This window comes from Aulonocara sp. 'chitande type north' Nkhata Bay, linkage group LG12, assembly GCF_057382095.1.
Source record: "Aulonocara sp. 'chitande type north' Nkhata Bay isolate Kocher_YH1m ecotype deep benthic linkage group LG12, A_spYH_male_GT1.1, whole genome shotgun sequence".
Taxonomy (NCBI): Eukaryota; Metazoa; Chordata; class Actinopteri; order Cichliformes; family Cichlidae; genus Aulonocara; species Aulonocara sp. 'chitande type north' Nkhata Bay.
Genome location: NC_141355.1, coordinates 10,674,032 through 10,695,733, shown reverse-complemented (window position 1 = coordinate 10,695,733; position 21,702 = coordinate 10,674,032). Strand labels below are relative to the sequence as shown.

The following is a 21,702-nucleotide window of genomic DNA, read 5'->3' as shown; positions in this document are numbered from 1 at the left end:
ACCCCCACATCACCATTTGTGTGTCCCATAAGCAGAGACTGACACAAAGCCTACAGCGCTGAGATGTCTGTGGGGCCATAAATTCTGCCCCAGCTTATTGAGTGGAGAGGATCGCGCGGCATGCTGCGTGCAATTGCCTCCTGCTGTGGCAGACTTGCACTCTAATCCCTGTTTGCAAGGTCACAGTGATATTTTAATATCCCTTGGCCACAGTGAGTTTCAGTGTTCCTCTTTATTAAAGCTGTCCACACCTGTTATAAACAATTGGAACCGAATTTCTCCCAGGAGGACTGAAGGCATGACTTTTACACAGTCACACACTCAGGCCTCTAGCAATGTAGCTCAAATGTGCTGTCCAGGCTTGTAAAGGAAGAAACAATATATTACACAATGCAGATGCACCAGTGACTTTTCTGCCATGAGAATACGAAGGATAGGTTACCAAACAAGCAAAACAGTATCGGTATGAAGTTACATTATTGGTTTAAGAAATCTGGGTCAGTCACCAGACTTCCACATACAAGCTTGGTTAGTGAAGTGCATTCATAAACTATACAGGTTCCCTACACTGACACAATAAGCACTTAAGAAAAACATACAGATTAATAACTCCTTAGAATTTGACTAATCAGGCCTAAAACACAACCATGTTATAAAGTCTGTGGTACACAGCAAGTCAGTCATAGATCTCTATTTAAATGCTCCAAAAAACCAAAAACAGCACAATTGTGTTGGCAGGCCCAGCTCAGTGGTTTACACTGGCAGTGGTGAGGCCGAGTGGACAGTTCTGGGCTCCAGTGGCTTGTTTTGGGAGTTGTTGTGAAAGATGAACTATCCATGGTGAGTATTTTTCACTGTAAATATGTTTTTTATTGCAGGTTAGTGGGACTCTTGAGGACAGCTTGTCCAAACAGACTGTGCTTCAGTTTTGATGAGTGAAATTCTAGTATTTTATAAACCTGTTACTTCTGAGGTTGAGTTTGATCATATTGGTGACTTGTCTTTTCTATCTGACACAACATAAAAAGTGTTAGTGAAACAACACAACAAAATCTGGTTGGAAACAGCTTTATGTTCTCTGCGGCAGGAAACCCTTCTGGACTTAAGAGACAAGACATCCATGAAAATAATGCAGGATTTTACTGTGATATTATCTGAAATCTGAATCACATTTACAACCTGAGTTTGAAGCAGGAGAATATCAATGTTATGGAAAACATCCTTTCTGGTTCCTGCACCAGAGCAGTCAACACTATCAGACCAGTTGCTCTCACATTGCATGTCATGAAGGCACCAGAGACCACAGATGAGATCATCCCTCGATCCCTTGCAGTCTGAATACACACCCGATTTTGGGGTGGATGACACAACGGTCTACATGCTGCAGAGAGCTAACTGCCAGGAAAAATCAGTAATCACATCTGCCATGTCGTGGATTACTGATTACATGACAGCCTGCAATATGTGAGACGAGGCAGCTCTGCCTGATTTGGTGATGTGCAGTACATCAGCTCCACAGGAGACGCTCCACAGGAAATGGTGCTGTCTTCATTCCTGTTCACCTTGTACACCCAGCCTTTCAGTACAACTCCAGGTCATACCACCTACAGGTACACTGTGATAACTCTGCAGCAATTGAAGTGATGGACAGCAGGAGGAGTACAGAGTACTAGTTGATCATTTTTTGGAGTGGTCTGGAAGGAATTTAATTTCACTCAACTCAGTTCAGGTTTGTACATATAGTGCCAGATCAACAACAATCATCTTAAAGTGTTATATACGGTAAGGTATAATATTCTTGAAAAGTAAAAACTCCCTTGTAACAGAAAACAGGCTCAGGGAGGAGCAACCATCTGCTGTGACAGGTTGAGAGGCAATAGGAAAAAGAAATTAAAAAGAGAGTATAGGGAGACTGAATCATCTGCTTTTGAATATGAATAAGATGTATGAATAAGATGAGAGAGATGGTGTTCAGCTTTGGAAGGGACAGGATGGCTTCAGAATGCTGATGTGGTGGACGAGTACAAGAACCTGGGCAAGCTAAACTGACCAACACAGTCTCACACAGATGCTGCATACACAAAGGGGTGCTATTTATCCCTTAAGGAAGGTGAGATCCTTCAACATGTGCAGTAAAATGATGGAGATTTTATATCAGTTATTTGTGGCAAGCACAGTGCACACTTTGCTGTGATGTGCTTTAGCACTGGTGACACCAATTGACTGGAGAAAAATATTAGGAAAGCTGGATCTTTGATTGGCTCCAAAATGGATACTTTTTAATCTGTGGTGTAGAGGAGCTCACTGAACAAACTGTTACCCATCACTGGTTTACCCCGATTTCTTCATCATGTCAGTGACTGTAACAAACTGTTTCCATCCCCAACTGAATAATTATCTTATTTATCTATATGCATCTGACATACTTCATACAACATACTGCAGCTGGATTCTATGAACCAAAAAGCATATTATGTGTTGCAGTGTCATCACAGCTATGAGCTATCAGCATCAATCATGCTGCTTTGTCTTTAATAGATGTGAGCATGCTGTCCTGCACACAGCTAACCTGACACATCCAGCCTCCTGCTTCCTGCAAAGGGAAGCAGCAAATGATTAAATAATGAGGAGACCTTAATGCTTCCTCTGGCGGGGCATTCCTCTGTTAGTAAATGACCACTTACAACAGACAATAACTGCCTGCTTAAAGAGCGCAAGCATTAAGAACAGGCAAACACCTCTGGACATAAATATTCACACTATTCAAATGAACAGGCCTGAGACAATATTGTCACATCAGTCAGCAGCAGGGTGAAATATAGTCAGACACACTTTAATAGGCGCTTCACCCTCCCAACCCCCACGTTTGTGCTGACAAAAAGGAAAACACATCTTCTTAATTGAAACACTCATTTCCTAGCTATTTTCTCTTTGCGATGGATTACTCTGACACGTCTACTGACTTTAATTCACAGCCTCGATGAGGGCATTTAGAAGGCCATCTCAGGGATCATATTTTCATTTATCACATATTGACGAATACATTCCTTTTTAAAAACTATTCAGTTAAACTTTAATATATAAATATTGCTGGAGAGAAAGCCTTAAAGAACGCATGATGGAGTGTTTTCAGGGGATTGACTCAGCTTTGCTGGCCGGTGTGAGACAGAGAGAGCGGGAAGTTGTTTGGTTTTACAGCAAATTTGCAAATGCAGAGGATGCGTCTTCTTAAAAAGATTGACTTTCTCACATAGTCAGGAGCTACTCCAGAAAATTAACAGTGGTCTGCCAGCTTCTGTAAATTATCCTGAAAAGTGCACTGGTGGTCAGTGTAGGGCTCTAAACTTGAACAAGCTGAGAGAAAAGACGGGCTGATGGATAGCCATGGTGTCCATCACTTAAACACTTCTGATAATTGGAGCGGCTGATGGCATTTGTCATTGTTATTTACAGATATCACATTCTTTTATGTTGCTTAGCAACACCCAACAGTTTAGTGCTCAATATAAAAATAATCATATTTAGATTGTGCTTTTGTTTTGATAGTCATATTCATCCATTCTTTTCCACTTATTGTTATCAGGTTCACCTGGAGGCTCGAGCCTAAAGAAGACTGAGCAAAAAGAAGAAAGGCATACAATTCCTTCGGGATTAATAAAGTATTCTGATTCTGATTCTGAAAAAGATGACAACAAAACAAATCTCAATAAAAACACAACATTCTTGGAGGAGGTAACTAATAAACTATACTGCCAAGAGCACAAACAAATCTGCATTTTTCTGTTATCCTACTTTTATTCTACTTTTTTTTTATACAGGAGTAATTTGTGTAGCTTTTTTGTTACTATAGTTTTACATTTATCATATATAATTTATAATTTTAAACAATAGTCATGTAAAAAAAAAAGACAATTTACTCTATATACCAAAATATTCTAGTGTTAAATTCAGTCAGTGATCTCTAGCACCAGCCTATTTAGAACAGAATGATATAATAATAATAATAATAATAATAATAATAATAATAATAATAATAATAATAATAATAATAATAATAATAATAATAATAATAATAACAACCCTGCGACAGACTGGCGACCTGTCCAGGGTGTACTCCGCCTCTTGCCCTATGACAGCTGGGATAGGCTCCAGCACCCCCCGCGACCCTGAAAAGGATAAGCGGAAGCAAATGGATGGATGGATGGATAATAATAATAATAATAATAACAAAAGTGTTTAAATAACACAGTCAAATTTCAAACCTGATTGAAATGCTGTGGTGGGTCATACATTCATAGAGAAAACTATTGCTTCAAGTTATTTTCTGCTAAAGGTGGTTCTACAAGTAGTAGAAGACCTGGGGTGTAACTCCTTTTTTCATATAGTATTAATCCATTCATAAGAGCACTTTTTTCTGTCTGTGCTTTTCTGTCTAACATTCACAGACACCCAGGGAGTAGCCCAAGATGAAATTTTCACCCTGCTGATTGGCAGATGACCTGCTCTACATGATGACCTGGGAATTGATAGGTGTAGCTTTCAGGTATGAAAAGTGAAGCAAAAGTAGAAATGCCTTAAACCAGCCTTATTTTTCATGGTCAGCATCTGGTCACAAAAACACTTTCCTAATCGCTTTAGGGTCTCAGCTGCCATATTATAAAAAAGATGAAGTCCGTTTATTATTGTCGGAAAGGAGGATTATACAGGGTATGCTCCACAACGTGTCAGTCATAAGGTTTTAGCCCATGAGCATGTAGTCTCCTGTACCCAACTTCAAAACATCAAAGTGTCTAAAGTAGACAAACCAGCTCAAGGTTTTACTGACATCTTTACTAATCAATGGGTTAGTGACATCTTTGGTGACATCTTTTGTATTGTGCTTCCACAACGAAATCTATTTTTATACATGGAATATAATATTCATAATTCCCTGTACTTCTTAAACAATTTTAAATGGCATTTCACATTACCTTCCAGTAGCCTTTCATACAAATATTAGACTCTCTTTGAAGCAGAGTCTTATTCTGTATGCCCACAGACATAAAGTGATGACGGAGAAATGTTTGGGTGGAGCTCACTTAAAGAACATCACTTGCCAGAGAGCTAATCAAGAGAGAAGCTGTTTTACAGTTACAGCTCTCTTTAATGTCCAGCCTTCAATCCATCTTTCACCTCTCAATAGTTTTAAAGTGACAAAAATTGATTTCTAGGGGCCTTCTGCCTCTTCCTTCCAAAACTCTTTCCCATTCACTTTTTTCACTTACATTCTTAGCTGATTTATGGCCCTGTTGTTTTTTTCTGTTTGTTTTATTCTTTTTTAACAAACCTCTCTGGTTTTGGTCAAATTTGCTGTCTGAGCAGAATGAACTGGAAGCAAATAAATACATTTGGCTTTACTTTAAATTACTTCTGCATCACTGTGTGCACTCTAAGAAAAAAAAAACTATAAATGTAATATAAGTATAAATAGTAAGATCTTTTGGATGTTAGAAGTCAAGATGGGTTTAAAGACCCTGGCTTGATATGACACACCCTTGGGTTTTCCTATAATTGACAGCGGTCCACCCCATTAACATGACTCCTAGATTAGTTTAAGTTTTGTATCTACATATGCCCTATTTCATGTTAGTAACATCTTTCTTTGTGTGTCTGTGGTTGTTTCAGCTCGCTAACAAGTAACAAGGGATGACAATCCAGACAATGAGATGGGAAAAAGTATAATTAAGCAGAAGACACAAGAGACAAAAAGCTACCAACTAACACAGGAAATGAACATAAAAGCTGAATTATAGAAATGCAGGAACAAGACTGAACTTCACAGAGAGGAAAATAGGGAGGATGGGACAAAAGCTTGCAGCTGTTTACAGTAAAAGCTGTAGATTAAATGACATATATACATTTTTTTCACCTATTTTTTCAAATGTTTTAACCTTCAGAGAACTCACCTTAAACCTGAAGACAGAAAAAAGTGCTCATGGGTATTGTTGTTTGCCTAATGAGCAAATACATCTTAACTGTTTGACTATTTCCAGAGATCTGAAGATCCGGGAAATGTGAAGAATGCTTCGCATCACCTTGAGAATCTTCAGCTTCAAACCCCCACACTCATCCCCACAGCCCAAAGGTTATCTGCTGCCAGACTCGTCTGCATACACAGTTCAGCTGTAAACCACACTAATGCCTGAACTGAAACTGTTGAATCATGTCCTACAGATACATACAACAAATGCACGAACCAGGACTGTGACTCTTGGTCATGGACTTTAAATATACTAATGAAAAGAACATTTTCTACCCCTAAAATGGAGTAGAAAGAAGGGAATACAGATTTATTAAATTGTTTTAGACAAGGGATATGGCAAACAGAATATGACCATGATGTTAAGGCATCATCAGTTTGACACTCATGATCCTTGAGATAGAATTTGCATGACCCTATGTACTTTGAAATTAGTGAATAGGATCAGCAAAGGTTCTGAAATTGTTTTTTAGTGAATGCAGCTCCTTTCTGCATAAATGCATTTGATCTGGACCGATCAATCCAATAATTACCCATATTTTAGCACCCATATCGAGGTACTTCACACAACTGTGAAGGCCGATCAGTCTATATATGGTTTGAGTAACACATGCTGATGTATCTATACAGGTTTTTTTTTTTTTGTTTTGTTTTAACAGAAGTTATGTGAAACTGCAGAGAGCAGGAGAGAAAAACAGGAGGTCTCACAAAAGAAACTCAAAAATAATCCAGCCAATATTCATTCAAAATAAAATGAATGTTTTGGTTCTGAAATGTTCCTGGTTGGATTTGAAGCTGTGCTAAGGATGGAACAGAACTGCTTCAGAGATATAATGTCACAGTCATGTAAATGATGTATTTAAGGGGCTATGACTGAAAAGGTTCTCACAAATCCTCATTTATGGATGGTTGGGCAGGACCTTTCGTGCATACTGGGTACCTTTAAAGGTCCTGTTTAACATGCAGGGCTAATGTAACCATAACCAAAGAATAAAACAAAGCTCTAAAGTGCATGACACATGAACTGTGGTTCACTCCAACTTCCTATATACACTTTTCAGCATCCTAATAGCCTGTGGGTCACCAGTGATCTGTTTAGGGTAAAGATTGGATAGTTAGGTTCACATCTTCCCCTTAATTTACCATTTAATATAGAATTTTCACCTGTATGGTATACGCAAATGGAAATCTTCTAACAGAAGAACTGGGTCCAAGATAAATGTGGAAAGGTTCATCTGAAAGATAAAAATATTTTTGAAACTATGCTTGTTTAACATGTAGCAAAACAAGCAACCTAACTCCTGTTCTATGTTGTTCACTGAGGTTAAGAGGTGCCAAAAATAACACCACTTTGCTGTCTGAATATGAAATGAAGGGAGACTTGCCAAACTTGAATTTCTCATGACTCTTTTTGCCACCTTGAGACATGTGGTCACAGTGTGTTTGATATCTCTTTTAGCACCTCTGCTCCGCTGCTAAACTACATTCCTCCCACCTCCAAAGCCCAAATATGTTCACTCACACTAACCCGTTACCATTAGGCCATTCATCAACGTTCAACTGTCCAAACACGAGAGGTGTTAGGGGAGACAGTGCGGGCAGACAGGTTTGGAGGGTTTCCAGAGCTCCTGGCTGTGAGTATGTGTCAGCTAAACGTGGTCAGACTTATTCTGTCTTCATAAAACATTTTCTAAAGTTTGTCTGTGTTTATGTTTTCATTTCGCAAATATTATTTTACTCTTTTTGGCTCTCTGGGGTCCGTTTTAAAAGTACCACAACATGCTTTGTGTTTTGACATAGAAGCCTATGGTCGATTAGACAGTATTCCTCAGGAGCTTTGCCAGTGAAGTGATCTGGAAGATCCAGCAGCCATAAGAGCTGGTCTAATGATCTAAATATTAAGGAAATGTGCTTCAGTTCTTCCTTATTAACTCTGTTAGCATAAAACACACCAGACCATCATTTATGAAAGGACATAAGATGTTTCTGTCCCATAATTTGCAGCAATGCACCATCCTACCATCAATAAAAATAGATACCCATGGACTGATAAGTGATATATATTGTGAATGTTAATTAAAGTGAATTTTCCATTTCATGCCACAGCCTGCTGATATGACCAGTATAGAGCCAGAACCTCCTGAAGAGATTATAGATCTCGTATGGCCTGATAATGCCTCTGGATGCCGCAGAAAGAAGTGGAAACTGTGGCTGGAGAACCCTGCTTAGCCTGCTGTCATCATGACCTGACTTAGGTTAAGTGGAAGATAATGGATGAGTGGAGAGATGGATAGGATCAAAACAGGTTACACTGGTTATATGACATGTAGGCTGCCTTATCTTATTTGTGAAGGTTGTTGTCTGTACATAGCCTAAAAGGAAAACCAAAATTCTCATCTTCTTAGGCTATTGCAACATCTTCTGTATAAATTTTTTTAATGTTCTGGGCTCAGACATTTACCAGTCAGTGTGGATGGCCTTGAATTTACTCATCCAGTGAAAAATATGCCCACATTTACCATACTGGGTTCAACCTGATTTCATGAATATTTTAGCATGGGTCTTTGATCTTTGACTGCTTGATAATGTGATGATGGATGTTGCTGACATAGGTTATGGCGATTGTTTGTTTCAGCTTGCTGGTTGGATTTTGTATTTCTATGAATTAAATTAAATTTTGGTCAATTTGGTCTGATGACTATACATACAGATCTCCTGCCACAATGTTACAATCTGTCAGATAACCCCACTGAAAACTGACCCAACCCAGGACTTAAGCTTATTGTGATGGAACTTCCTTTCCCTATTCATCAAGCTTCTCTTGCCTTATTGGCACCCAAAAGGATCCATCCAGCAATGTGGATGTTTTACTGCAGAGAGTGTGTTACTGGGCAGTGACCCAGTGGAGATCTGTGGGTTTATCCGCAGTGGCAGGTTTTACACACAACTCATGGGCCAAACCCACAAATAACACCAGCCGTCTTGTTTGCCATCATTCTCTGGCCTGTTTCAGATTACTGGCTGACTCTTTGAAGTAGGCCGATGAACAGACAGGGTTTTCCCCTGCTTCCCTGATAGAAAAAGACTGGGTCATCAACAGTTCTGCCACCCACCACATATCTTGAATGACCTCTGGTTAAGACGTGTGCTTACTTAGGCATCTGATCAAAGAATCTTGGGGAAGCTGTAACAAAAGGTCCAGTGTGAGGCATTTCCTGATTTCACAGCAGAATCCTCACTGTACTACAAACCTCAGTGTGTTGCCTTTGGAAAACTGGCCTTACCGCTTCATCAAAGGCAACAACTTGAAGTTGTAGCACACTATCAGACACAGAATACTGAGCTTCAGGTATAGTTTATGTTCTAAGGAAAATAAACTTGCATATATCTGTTACAATTTGAAAATGCCCCAATGATCATACACCTAGAGAGGTAAAAGTTTCCACTGAAACATTTATATGAATGGTTTTCAGTTTAAAATGATACAAAGTGCATATGTTAGTGTTACAAAACATCAAATTTTGAGCCCATCTGGACCTATGCAATACTGACATAGATATTGGTTAAGTGCATCTATCTTATTATTTCTGTGGTGCATCACCTAAAATGATTGTTCAACAGTGCGGTGGAGCAGCTAGATGACACTACTATATGAAACAGTGCAGATTAACTCTTTTCATTTAAGTTCAGCCCAAAACCATCATGCAGTTCTGTGAAGCTCCAGTTGGACTTTGCCATATTGCCAGCTGTAATTCAATAATTCTGCACTGGCTGTGTTTTCTTGACCACCTTTTTAAAAACCATTAGAATTGCACAAAACAGTTCAGAGATGTAAATATGAGACGAAATGCTAGCAAAATTTTTTACAGTTGTACAGTTGTAATTTTTTGCAACAATGCACAGCCAGCTGGGAATTGTGTAAATATAATAAAAATGCAGTAAAATGTTATTTAGTTTAATCAATACCTCATCAAAACATTAAAGAAAAACAAAATAACTGATAACCGAAATCACATGGCCATTTCCTTTGAGAAATAAGCAAAAAATATTCAAACAAAACTTTATTATGCTACACAGACAAAATGCCACCACATTTTTACAAATCACATATTACTCCTCACATTTGATGTGTGTGATGGGCCGTCAGCGATGGTGGTGACTGGACACAAGCTCTCCTCTGATACAGCTGTGGTCAAATCTAATTTGGTATTTGTAAGAGTGCCATCTGTTGGGGACATCATAGGTAATGGTCAATATTCGGGACATTTAAGGTAGAATAAGGGGCGAACTAATTTTGCTCATTATATGGGATGTCCCGTAAATTGAGCAAAATAGCGGGACAGTTGGCAATCCTGTTCTACATCTAGTCAGCTGCAAGTTAATGCTAATGTATTAGTAGGCTACAGTAACTGCTGAGGGCTTTTGCAAACATAATGTTACTCTCAGCGGTCTGAATTAGCCACAGTCTTTGATAGCACCAGTTGTACATTGTCAAATAGTTTGTTATTAATTTGTAGAAACATAGTGGCCTAAAACTAAGTTATATATTTGACTTAAAAATGGAAAAAATGCCCCCAGCAAGCATTTCATCACTGAATAATGGTCAGCTGATGGCCTTTTCTTGCTGCCTTGTCTTGGATGTCTTGCAGGTTCTGACATCAAAGATATAATGTCTCTGTCAGCTGGACATACTTCTTAAAATCCCCTTACCCTGGACTAACTGGACTTCTAGTAAAGGACATTTTCATTTTCAAGAACTTTGGTTTTAATAATGTTTCTGTTGTTGTTATTTGTATTAGGACTACATACAGTAAAATTTCACACACAACTATGTTATGTGACTTCATACTCAATGCTATCTCCTCATGCTGACATGCTGTCCAGCCCCTCCTGTGTTGTACACACGTGTGGTACAACTGTATCCCGAACCTGCCGCCCTCACTCACACAAAGTTTTCCCTGCAGTGTCATGGACCATTGAGCAATAAAAAGTCTGTAACCAAATCTAGAGTCTAATCCAGCCGGGAAAATCACTGGCTGCTTCTCCACAGAGCCGAATCCTCCCACACTGTCCCCATGCAGCACTGTACAGAGAGACCACATCAGTGGAGCAAATGAAACCACAAGGCACGGCAATGATGTGGGAAGACAGAAGGTTTGTTTGTTACACAGATTTCACTAGTGGTGCTGCTATGGTGTTTGTTACAGTGTTTATAGGAGGTGGGGAGTGGAGGTTAGGGTCCTTGAGTCGGCCAACAATATTGAGTATACCTCTATGCAAACCTAAATGCAGGATCTAAGACAGACTGTGTTATACAAAATGGACTTTATAATTTATACAATTTGACCTGAAATGAGTGAGTGAGCCCATAAACCCATTAGAGAAGAGTTTACTAAGGTCAGACCAGGGGGCTGTTTTCCCATAGACTTTTATAGGGCTGGAAGTCTTTTGCAACCACAGTTATCGTCCTCTTGGTAGACATCAAAAAGAATGCAGGTTAAAGGCACTTCCATGCTGCCTTCATTGTTCAGACCCAGAAGCTATGCCCATCTTTTATACTGTGGTTTAAACCTTCTGTTGGCTCAAAGGGACGAGAGCTAAAACAGTTTATTTCAGACACCTAGGCCCACTATAAGACACAACAACACACACAGCAATGATAAAAGTGTTGACTTTTTTCTTCTTAGAAACACTTCAGTGTTTTAGTGTTTTGAGCACCATTGAGCATCTGGAATATTTCCTTTTTGAAGACTAGAAGCCATGTTGTCAGTCAGTGTTTGCTTTATCAAAAGGCATTTATGATGCCATCTAGAGAGCTCCTCTCCCAACACCTTTTCACCTTCAGGGTTCACTGTCAGGACTGTGCATTCACTGGCACCTACAAAGATATTATGCAGTCCTTCATGCTCCCAGACCTGTTGAAGAAACTTCCACTGATAACCTCTATGGCATGTCTGAGGTACTTGCCTTTCTGATCAAGTAGCTCACTGTCTGCGGTGTCAATATAGGGCACCACTGTAAGGATGTGTTTCCAATTTCTCCTGAGCTATAAAAAAAAACTAAATGAAACAGCGCATGAAGCAGCAGAAAACTTGAAGAAAGCATAGATGAGTAGATGCAGGCACTTTTCTACACTATCTGAGCACTAAAAGCGCTTTACACAACTTACCTCAGTCACCCATTCACACACATTCACACAAGCGCTTTTTTCCTATGCTTTCTCCGTACGTGCTTCAGTCTAACATTCCTACACATTCATACTCCAATGGATGCACTGGAGACGAACTTGGGGTTAGTATCTCGTACAGATATTTGGCATGCAGACTGGAGCAGACGAGGATTGAACAACCAACCTTCTAATTAGTAGATGGATTTTACACTACAATGTAAAAAAACAAAAAGGCTGAATGGACAAATCATGGAGCTGACAAATGAAACCAATATGGAAGTACCAAAGACAAAAGAAAAAAAGGAGAGCCTCAAAAGCCTCTTTGATTGACAGGTGTCCAGATACAGGCAATTGTAGCTGGTAGCGGGTCTGCTAGGCCTCACCTCCACTAATCAGGGTCACTGAACTGGACCTCTCCACTGGGTTTGTGTTGTTGGTGCCTTTTGGAGCATTTTAATGGAATACCTGAAAATAATATGGCCTGCTGCGTAGTACAGTTTTTTCAAGAAGTTTGTGCAACAGTTTTGATAAGTTCAGTTGTTGTGTTTTATTTGGCTGTTTACACTATATGAATTCAATGATGAAGTTTTTTTATATATGAAAACATAATCAAACATAATCTGGTCCTTATCAGGTCCTCAGATAAACAAATTATACTTTGTTATTATGTATTTAACAGAAAAATTAGCAAAATGCAAAAGCAGTGAAAAACTAAATGCATGTATTCCATATGTATCAACCAGGAGCTGATAATCAAATGCACTTAATTAATTAATCTGTAGCAAACGTAACCAACTTTATAAAATCAGACGTTTTGACAGTTTTCTTGTGCCTTGAAGTGGAAAACATTTAGTATAGCTGCCAATCTTACTAGGAGTGCATGTCCCAGTGTATGAATAATGGGTGTGCTTAATAGACAGCACGTTGTAATATATCGTTATATCATGCTGTTGCTGTGTGTGTGTGTGTGTGTGTGTGTGTGTGTGTGCTGTACCCATATAATTAGCCGATATCTAATAGCACTCCACCTCCTGGTCCAAATTTGACCAAATGTTGTATAAAACTGGTTTCTGGACTTCCATTTTGAAGTCCAGAAACCAGTTTTATACAGTCTATGGACAAATCACACCCTCAAGTACAAAACCTGTCCCAATTCAAACACAGAATGGAACAAAAGAGTTCTCTTGTAAATCAAGGTTTTATACATTTTTTGTGTGTTTGTATGCTACTTCTCATAAATGATCTTTTACAGAAGATGCGATCTCACAGATCCATTGTTGGGTTCTTAACCTCTTAATCCCCCTTTTTAACCTCTGAATTCTACAAGTTAACCCTAATACGGGAAAATGCTATGATTTAAATATAATTTTATAGAAATGATAACGTGATTAGGGTAACTGTAAATCACAAATAAATACACTCATTTTAGTGTCTTAAATAGTTTTTTCCTCCTGTGTCACAGCCGTATTTGTGTTAAAATAAGAAAATAGTATAAAATAGGAAAATAATTATTTAGGAAAAAAAAGTAATTTTTAGTGACACTTTGAATAATTTCATATTTATGGCGATGTTGCATATTGGTGCTGTATTATAAATGGCAACTTAAAAATAATAATAATAATAATTTTAAAGTGAGCCAAGTCTTGGTTATTTGTATATCTCAGTGTTGTTCGTGTGTAATGTGCTGTTTTGTTTTGTGATTAATAAAGTTGAATTTCACTCAACATAGGACAGCACTTTTCTCCACATAAATAAACCCCACCCACTGCCGAGTGTCACAAGGAGTTCAAACGTGTCAATAAGCAAATCGGCTTCGACACAAGCTGGGAGGCATTAGAGAGTAGTGGACCTTCGGCTGATAAACAAGTATAACAGCTGTTTGCTCTAACACGCTTTGCTGATTTTTTTTTTATGTGCAACTGTTTTTATTTTGTATAAAATTGTAAGGTCTTCCTAATAAAGTTTCTCTTTGGAAACCATGCGCACTTTCTCTGAGCTGTGCGTCTCAGCAGCGGTGCCTCAAACTTTTCCAGGAGGAGATCCGGCTCCCTGCGCGACTCTCCTGTCCGGATTCACTTTGTTCCCAATTGCATCCACGGGAGGACCGCCAAACCGAAGCCTGGATTCCAGTGTAGATCCGATCCTTCGCACATCTACGCCGGAGAGCTCTGCGCTATTTTCTCGGCCTCGTGAACTTGTGGAAATCGAGGAAACAGCAGAAGATGAGCCCAAACTTTATTTAGAAGCCAGTGAGCTTTGGAGACAGTTCCACAAATGCGGAACAGAAATGGTCATTACAAAATCTGGGAGGTAATTTTCTAACATTTACGCATGAATGGAAAGGTGTTGATGAATGCGTGCTTCCTGTCACGGTCTCTTCTCCTCGCAGACGTATGTTTCCGCCGCTCAGGGCCAGGTGCACGGGGATGGACAGAAAAGCCAAATATATTCTCCTCATGGACATCGTGGCAGCTGATGACTGTAGATATAAATTCCATAACTCACGCTGGATGGTGGCTGGCAAGGCGGACCCCGAGATGCCCAAACGCATGTACATCCACCCGGACAGTCCGGCTACGGGAGAGCAGTGGATGTCCAAAGTGGTCAACTTCCTCAAGCTGAAACTAACCAACAACATATCAGACAAGCATGGATTTGTAAGTTTTCACCTAACACCTTGTTTTAAAGGTGGCTTTGAACAACCACCATGCTGTCAAAGAGCGCATCAAGACGTGCTGTTTATGGTCTTTTAGTGAGCAATAACACAGAAATCCAGTAAATTCGCTCAATGCGTAAAGTAGCTTGGGGGTGCTGGGAAATTCTTTTCACTTAAGTGTTACTAACACTTTCCTTTTATTTTTGCTATGCACTATGCTTCCAATTTTGAGTTTTTCTAATTCTTTTCATTTGCAGACAATTCTCAACTCGATGCACAAGTACCAGCCCAGGTTTCATATAGTAAAGGCACACGACATCCTAACGCTGCCTTACTGCACTTTTAGGACATATGTGTTCTCTGAGACTGAATTCATCGCAGTTACAGCTTACCAGAATGACAAGGTAAGGAATTCTCTTCCCTAGAACAAAGTGGAAAGGAAGGTGAAGACTTTGAGTCTGCAATCATAAAGAAATGTTTCTTTTGTATCAAATATTAGATCACACAGCTGAAAATAGACAACAATCCTTTCGCCAAGGGATTCCGAGATACTGGCAATGGAAGGAGAGAGAAGAGGCAAGTTATTTCTTATAAGTTACAAAAAAAGAAAATACTATGTACATGTTTGTTTCTATATGAAACCAAACCCTGCAGTACCTTGTTGTGGTTGTGTAGAAGTACAAAAAGGAGTAAATGAAAATTATATGTATTGGTGATAACAATGATATTAAAAAATGAAACATCATGCCAATAACATGATAACATGTGCTTATATAACTGTTTTTTCTCAAACAAAGTTAAAACAATAAACAAAGTCATCAATTAATTTTACTTATAGCATTATGGACACTTTTTTTTCATTCTTTCCTAGAGACATCTAGGAAAATACAAAACAAAACCTAAACAAAATTTCCTCAAGTGTATTTTTTATGTGTTATTTATCCTATTTTGTTTGTGCAGTTTTAATTTCTCAACTGGAAATTCAATTTCAGAGTGTTATCTACTAAAAGAAATCTGAATCCAGGTAGCTGTGACAATTCTTTTTACTGCTAGAGGAGTCAAATGTGCATCTAAAACCTCATGAAGTAATCACAGAGTATAATTATAAACTCAGTGCTAACATCCCCACATTTCTTGAAAAAACACAGACACTTTGGCCTCAATTTGGTAACTGCAGCCATCAGTATTTGTAAAAAAATAAAAATAAAAAATTGTTGCTTTAGAAGAACATTTTTTCCCAGTAAGCCACTAATCTTGTTTACGGAATATTACTATAAATTTTAGCTTCCCATTAAAAAAGGTCAAATGTGTCTTTGCATGCTTTGCTTTACAGAATGTCTCTTTTACTCTAGGACGCCAAATTTCACACACAAAATCTGTTTCTGAGCTTCTGAGTTAAAAACAAAACAAAACTGCGGAAGTTCCGTTTTTTTACGACTGAACACCAAAGTAATGTCAGTTTGAACAAAACTGCCACAAGTCACTATTACTCAGCAATGATACGGGTGACCTTTTTCTTCTTATTGTGTTGTTCTTGGTTATATCAGGAAACTACAACACTCATCCCACAGCTCTAAAGAGACACAGCTGACTGACGTGAAACATGAACCTGTAAAAGACTCTCCACAGCATTCACACAATTCCAAGTCTTCAGGTGAGCGAATTCACCACTTCACCTGCGCAGTATTCATAATGTCAGTGCAACCCCTATGCTATAAAAAACACAAAAGCTTACAGAACTAAGAAAAGGGTTTAAAAACGTGATGACCATGATTACCGTTGACTTTTCACAGTTTTCGTGGTATTTTAATTTTGTTAATACGATATGATTGGCTCAGTTATATATACACTTAATAGAAGATTAAAAAAAATAAGTACACTTAAAGTTAAACATATTTTAACTTGAATTATCTTTGCTAAACTAACTTTGTATATGAGTGACCTATATATATATTTTTTAACCTGTATTCAATATTTATAGGCTGTGTTAAGACAGTGATCTGACATTATCCCATACAATGGAATTTTGTTGAATTTTTGTTGTTTGAACAAGTATGAATATGTCTTGTTTCTTGTTTATTTTGGTTTTGCAAGATCCCCACGAGAGTGACAGTGATAAGGACACAAATTCTGAGGAGTTTCCTGGAGAAGAGATGTGTGAAACACACCAGGAAAAAGAACCAGAGCCAAAGGTTTCCATCACAGAAGCAACCATGCAGACTACAGCCAGGATCCACAAAGATGTGGACCTCGGACAAAGTCATGTCAGCAGCCTAACAACTGACCAAGCAAATCGCTGCCAGAAACAAGATGCAAGGACGGAACAACTGTCTGATGTCTCCACCGGTTTTGCATACAGCTGTGCTTATTCTCCAGAATTAAACAGATATCTGTGGGATCCCAGTGTTTCAAATGGCCTTTTCCACTCATCTCGGCTGAACACCTGGCACAGCTGTGCCAACGTGGACAGAGTAGTGCCATGTGGATTGAGTCCAGCACTGACTCCTCTTCCTATTAATCAACAACATGCAATGGCACAGGTACATAGCAACACAAAACACAATTTGAAAGCTATATCCAATGACTTCTGCATAACCTTAAAAAAATCCATTAGGGCACCCATAGCCTTTAAGTGCCTGTCAAAGTGAGGCATTAAGGCTCACATGATGAGACTTAGAGCATAGGAAGTATTATTAGTAATCAAACTTAAAGAATGGTGTGTTTTAATACTTATTATGCATACTACTGTAGGTAGCATTTAATTGTTGTAAAAAGTGCAGATTTAGCCTATTTTAACTGTTAACTTATACTTTATTTACTTATCTTTTTTACTTTAATTCAACTACAGAGTAAATATGAACAGACACATGAAGCACAAATAGTGTTTTTTATAGCAAAACTTAGTGCATTTTCCATTGGTCATGTTTTTAAGGTGCTTACTACCCAGAATGCACAACAAGTCTTATATCTGTTAAAAAAATGCAGTCAGCATTTCCAAAGAATGTATTTCCAAAGGCTGGAGAGAGGCGCTTTGACCCTCATGTGACTGCAACTTTTTGAAGAGTCTTTCTGACCGGTCATACATGTACAGACTGGCACACTCCACATTTAATACTAAAAGAAACACAAAGGACAAAGCACTGGTTATGTTTTAACAACATATATAGCTGGTTTGTCTGCACAGGAACCTTAAAGGTTGGAAAGGATAATTCACTGTCAACTAGTGTGTTACCTCACTGTGGTCTCATTGGTTATCCTAATTTAAGTAAATATAGCCCATTAATTAATGTAGTGAAGAGCAGAAAAGTAGGATGTCAGATTTTATTTTCAAAGTTGTACATTTTTTATTAAAATGTCTCATAGTTGTGCATAACTAGACATCCCACCCCCTCCCTCACCCTGCAACCCTGAAAAGGATGGGTAGAAGAGAATGGATGGATGGATGTTGTTCATAATTTTAAATAATAAAAAATTATATTTTTCTACAAATCAAAAGGATTATTTTAAAGAAATTACAGCATAATTACTTGCAAGTTTAATGAAGAATGTGTCTGCTTTTTACATTCTGTAAGTACCCTCATGTTTTATTTTTAACTCATGCTATAGATAACTGAGAAAATTGTCTTCATCTGTATTTTTTTTGACTTAACTTCATATTGTTTGAACTACTTTTTAAGTTTCCAGAGGCTGTGGATATGCCTTAGTTTAGTTTAGTATTTCAAACAGTTTCCAAAGGGATTTGCAGAGTTTTCTATTTTTAAAAAATGCATCTATATAGATACTCTATATAACTGAATAGCTATAGTTGCAGAATTACCTGCATTTAAGTACCCCTGGAAAAATGAGTAGACAAGTACAAGTAGGAATTCTTTGAATTTTTTTTTTAATTAACACTAAAATGAAAGCCATTCCTATTATTACTTGATCTACTGTACTTTTAGGTTTTTAAAAATAATACACAATACAATAAATACTCATGTAATGTATTTACACTTCTAGAGCATTATGTGTGTTGTAGGTTTTTTTCAGTCTTTCTGGACTGAAAACCACTCTTGACCTGGGCTGTTGCTGTCCATGATCCTCGGATAATCTTTTCTATCTATCTTATTCTTGTTATCAGGACCTGATGAGCCTTTCACACTTTGGAGGATTTCTGTTTTATCCTAATTCCAGCTTCTTAGCAACATCGGCCCACTACCTCAACCCACAAGGGCAGTCCGGATTGGATTTCAGAGGCTGTCCAAGCATCCGCAGTCGGGATTACTTCTCCTCTCCGGCAATATTTTCATTTGTTCCTGCAGCAAGTGGCAGTTTCAAATATCTCACCCCCGATTGGCTTACATGGCCTAAGATGGAGGAAAAGACAGAGCAGGAAGTGACTGGAGCCAGGATAAGTAAAGAACAGTGGGAGTCTACTGACCTGTGAGGGAGTTCTGCTGCTTGTTAGTGTCCCTGCATGTGGTTGTTGAGGTTGTTTCCATAACCTTCTAAATTCCTTATTTGGTGCTCTTTTAAACTCATAAGGAATGGTTGTGTATCTCACAAGTCATCAGCAGCTTTGATGAACAGGTAACAAAGACTTTTCATTACAACAAAATACACCCTACAATATTCTAGGGTGTGTTTTTATAGAAACTCTGCTGTCTGATGCATTATATGCTTATCTAATGCCTCCTTAATGCAGGTTCATGTTGCTTTGTGAATGAGGTTTTGCCAAATAACGAAAGTAAAATACATCAACACAATGTCTGAAACAATGGGGGCTGTCTCCATTTGTTAGTTTTCCCCTCCAAAGAACATAAATCTAAATACATTTGTTTTGCATTTGTAATCAGAATCTGATAACCACTCGGCGCAGATCTGTATTCTCTGTCTCACCTCTTGCTCACCCCAAATGTAAGCGTACCACACTGTCTAAAAGACTTGAGCCTTTTACTGCATCTACAGTGTGTTTGGGATCCCTGTCATGCTGAAAAACAAAGTGGTTAGCCAATTAGACCCTCTCCAATTGGTTGTGCATGGCGGATGATAATCTGAACCCTCTTTTCTGTGTTCCATCAATTTTAACATGGTCCCCTGCACCACAGGCTGAAACTGAGACCCCACTGTGTTTTACAGATAGCTGTAAACACTCACTGTTGTACCTCTGTCATTATGTTTTCTACATACTGACAAATGATGAACCAAAAATTCCAAATTTGGATTCCTCACTCCGTGAGACCGTTGGATGCTGATTTTTAGTCTAGTTTGTTTTTGTTTAATTTGGCACACCTCAGCCCTTTCTCCCTGTTTCTTTTCCTTAAGAGTACATTTTTTTGACAGCCACCCTTCCACTCGGATCACATCTGATGAAGTTTCAGAGAACAGTAGATGAATCTTAGTGACATTACTTCTTTTAGACCTGCCACTACTTCTTTTGTCTTCCACTTGTCTAGAGTCCTCAAATCACAACAAACTTCCATGTACGTATGAGAAACAGTTGGTTGTAGTGAATGATGGTGATCCTTGGTGGTGCTTGTTTCATACCTGAAATCAAAATGGTAGTTGGTGTTGAGGTTTAAGTTTTTTTTTGTTTTGTTTTTTTTAATGTTTCGTATACATATATTTTAGTACGATTTAAAAATAAAAAATGGAAGCCTAACTCGTCTTTCAACCTCATCTATTGAAAACATTACAATTTTCATAAAATTTACTTTATTTTGGACTACAGCTCCATAGGACCCAATTCATTCTGATGAGTGCCTCTGAAACTGGGGATTCAGAGAGGAGTTCTTCAGTATTTAGAAGTTCTTTGAAGATATTTTGATTTTGCCCATTTTATATGTGCAGTATACTGCATGGTGGTAAAATCTACGTACTTTGCTAACCAACTTTGTTGGCTTTGACACAGCTCATTTACATGTTCTTAAATACTGATTAAAATATTGAAGCTTGACTGTCCTTGCATCTAGTATTCTTGTTGTGGAAATGTAAAATGTAAATTAGTTAATAAATAACATCTTAGATCATGATTGAAATGATATGCTGTCTGATGTATTACATGAGTAATGATTTAATGACTCTATAAAGACATGCAGAACTTCTTGATGCTCACAACTTGTAATCGACCAGTCATTAGCCCAGGAGCATGCCCTGGGTAATCCATGTTTCTTACTCTAATAATGACCATAATTTATAATGTGAACTGCTTTTTTTTTTATTTTTTATTATTCAATAGAATATGAAACTAGCCTCTAAAGTTCTGAAGGAAGTGTTTACTGAGGTCACAGAGAAAGGAAGCCAAGGGTTATTTACCCACAGTGTTCACCCAGGTCTTTCTGCACAAATAGTCCTCCATGTTAAAACACTATATCACCAAGATTTACAAAATAGACTTGATTTTTTTATTCAAAATGATTCAAGTGAGGGACTGAACTGATAAACCCAGCATGAAAGTGTTTACAGAGGTTAAGACAGAGCCACTTCCCACTAGACTTCAACAGAACCAGAAGTTTTTCTTACAACCACATCTATTGCCATCTGGTGGCCGTCAGATAGAATACAGGTTTAAGGGACTTCTGCATTGGCTTCCCCAATCTTCAGTTAACGTTATTCCAGGTAGTAAAGTTGTAAAAGTTGTTTAACTATATACAATGCAATACTCGTATACAATACACACATAAAACAATTCAAGTTCACAAACCAAAAAAACAAACAAACAATGTAGAGCCATTCAAGCATCACTAGCAAAACAAACCAATAAATTTTTTGTACTTAAAAACACAGCTGCAGCTTGTTTATAGATACGAGTTGAGGAGGCACACCAAATGAAAATTCTGACTTGGATCTGTCATGATGAGCCTGCTCTATCCATGTATG

At 38.2% G+C, this 21,702-nt stretch overlaps 1 protein-coding gene across 1 annotated transcript; it reads left to right on the top strand.

The window, feature by feature from the left end:
• Window positions 1-13,983: 13,983 nt before the first annotated feature.
• Window positions 13,984-21,037, top strand: LOC147316955 (uncharacterized). Its single transcript, XM_086313491.1, has 7 exons — window positions 13,984-14,498; window positions 14,578-14,845; window positions 15,102-15,248; window positions 15,344-15,420; window positions 16,392-16,498; window positions 16,939-17,384; window positions 18,965-21,037. The coding sequence occupies exons 1-7, from the start codon at window positions 14,167-14,169 to the stop codon at window positions 19,268-19,270; spliced, it is 1,683 nt and encodes a 560-aa protein (XP_086169617.1). The 5' UTR covers window positions 13,984-14,166; the 3' UTR covers window positions 19,271-21,037.
• The last annotated feature ends 665 nt before the right edge of the window (window positions 21,038-21,702 follow it).

Bases quoted from the DNA above. Each gene is read 5' to 3' on its own strand.
- LOC147316955 (XM_086313491.1), top strand. From the start codon at position 14,167: ATGCGCACTTTCTCTGAGCTGTGCGTCTCAGCAGCGGTGCCTCAAACT. The intron at 16,499-16,938 runs GTGAGCGAATTC...TGGTTTTGCAAG, and splicing joins ACACAATTCCAAGTCTTCAG to ATCCCCACGAGAGTGACAGT. The intron at 17,385-18,964 runs GTACATAGCAAC...TCTTGTTATCAG, and splicing joins AACAACATGCAATGGCACAG to GACCTGATGAGCCTTTCACA.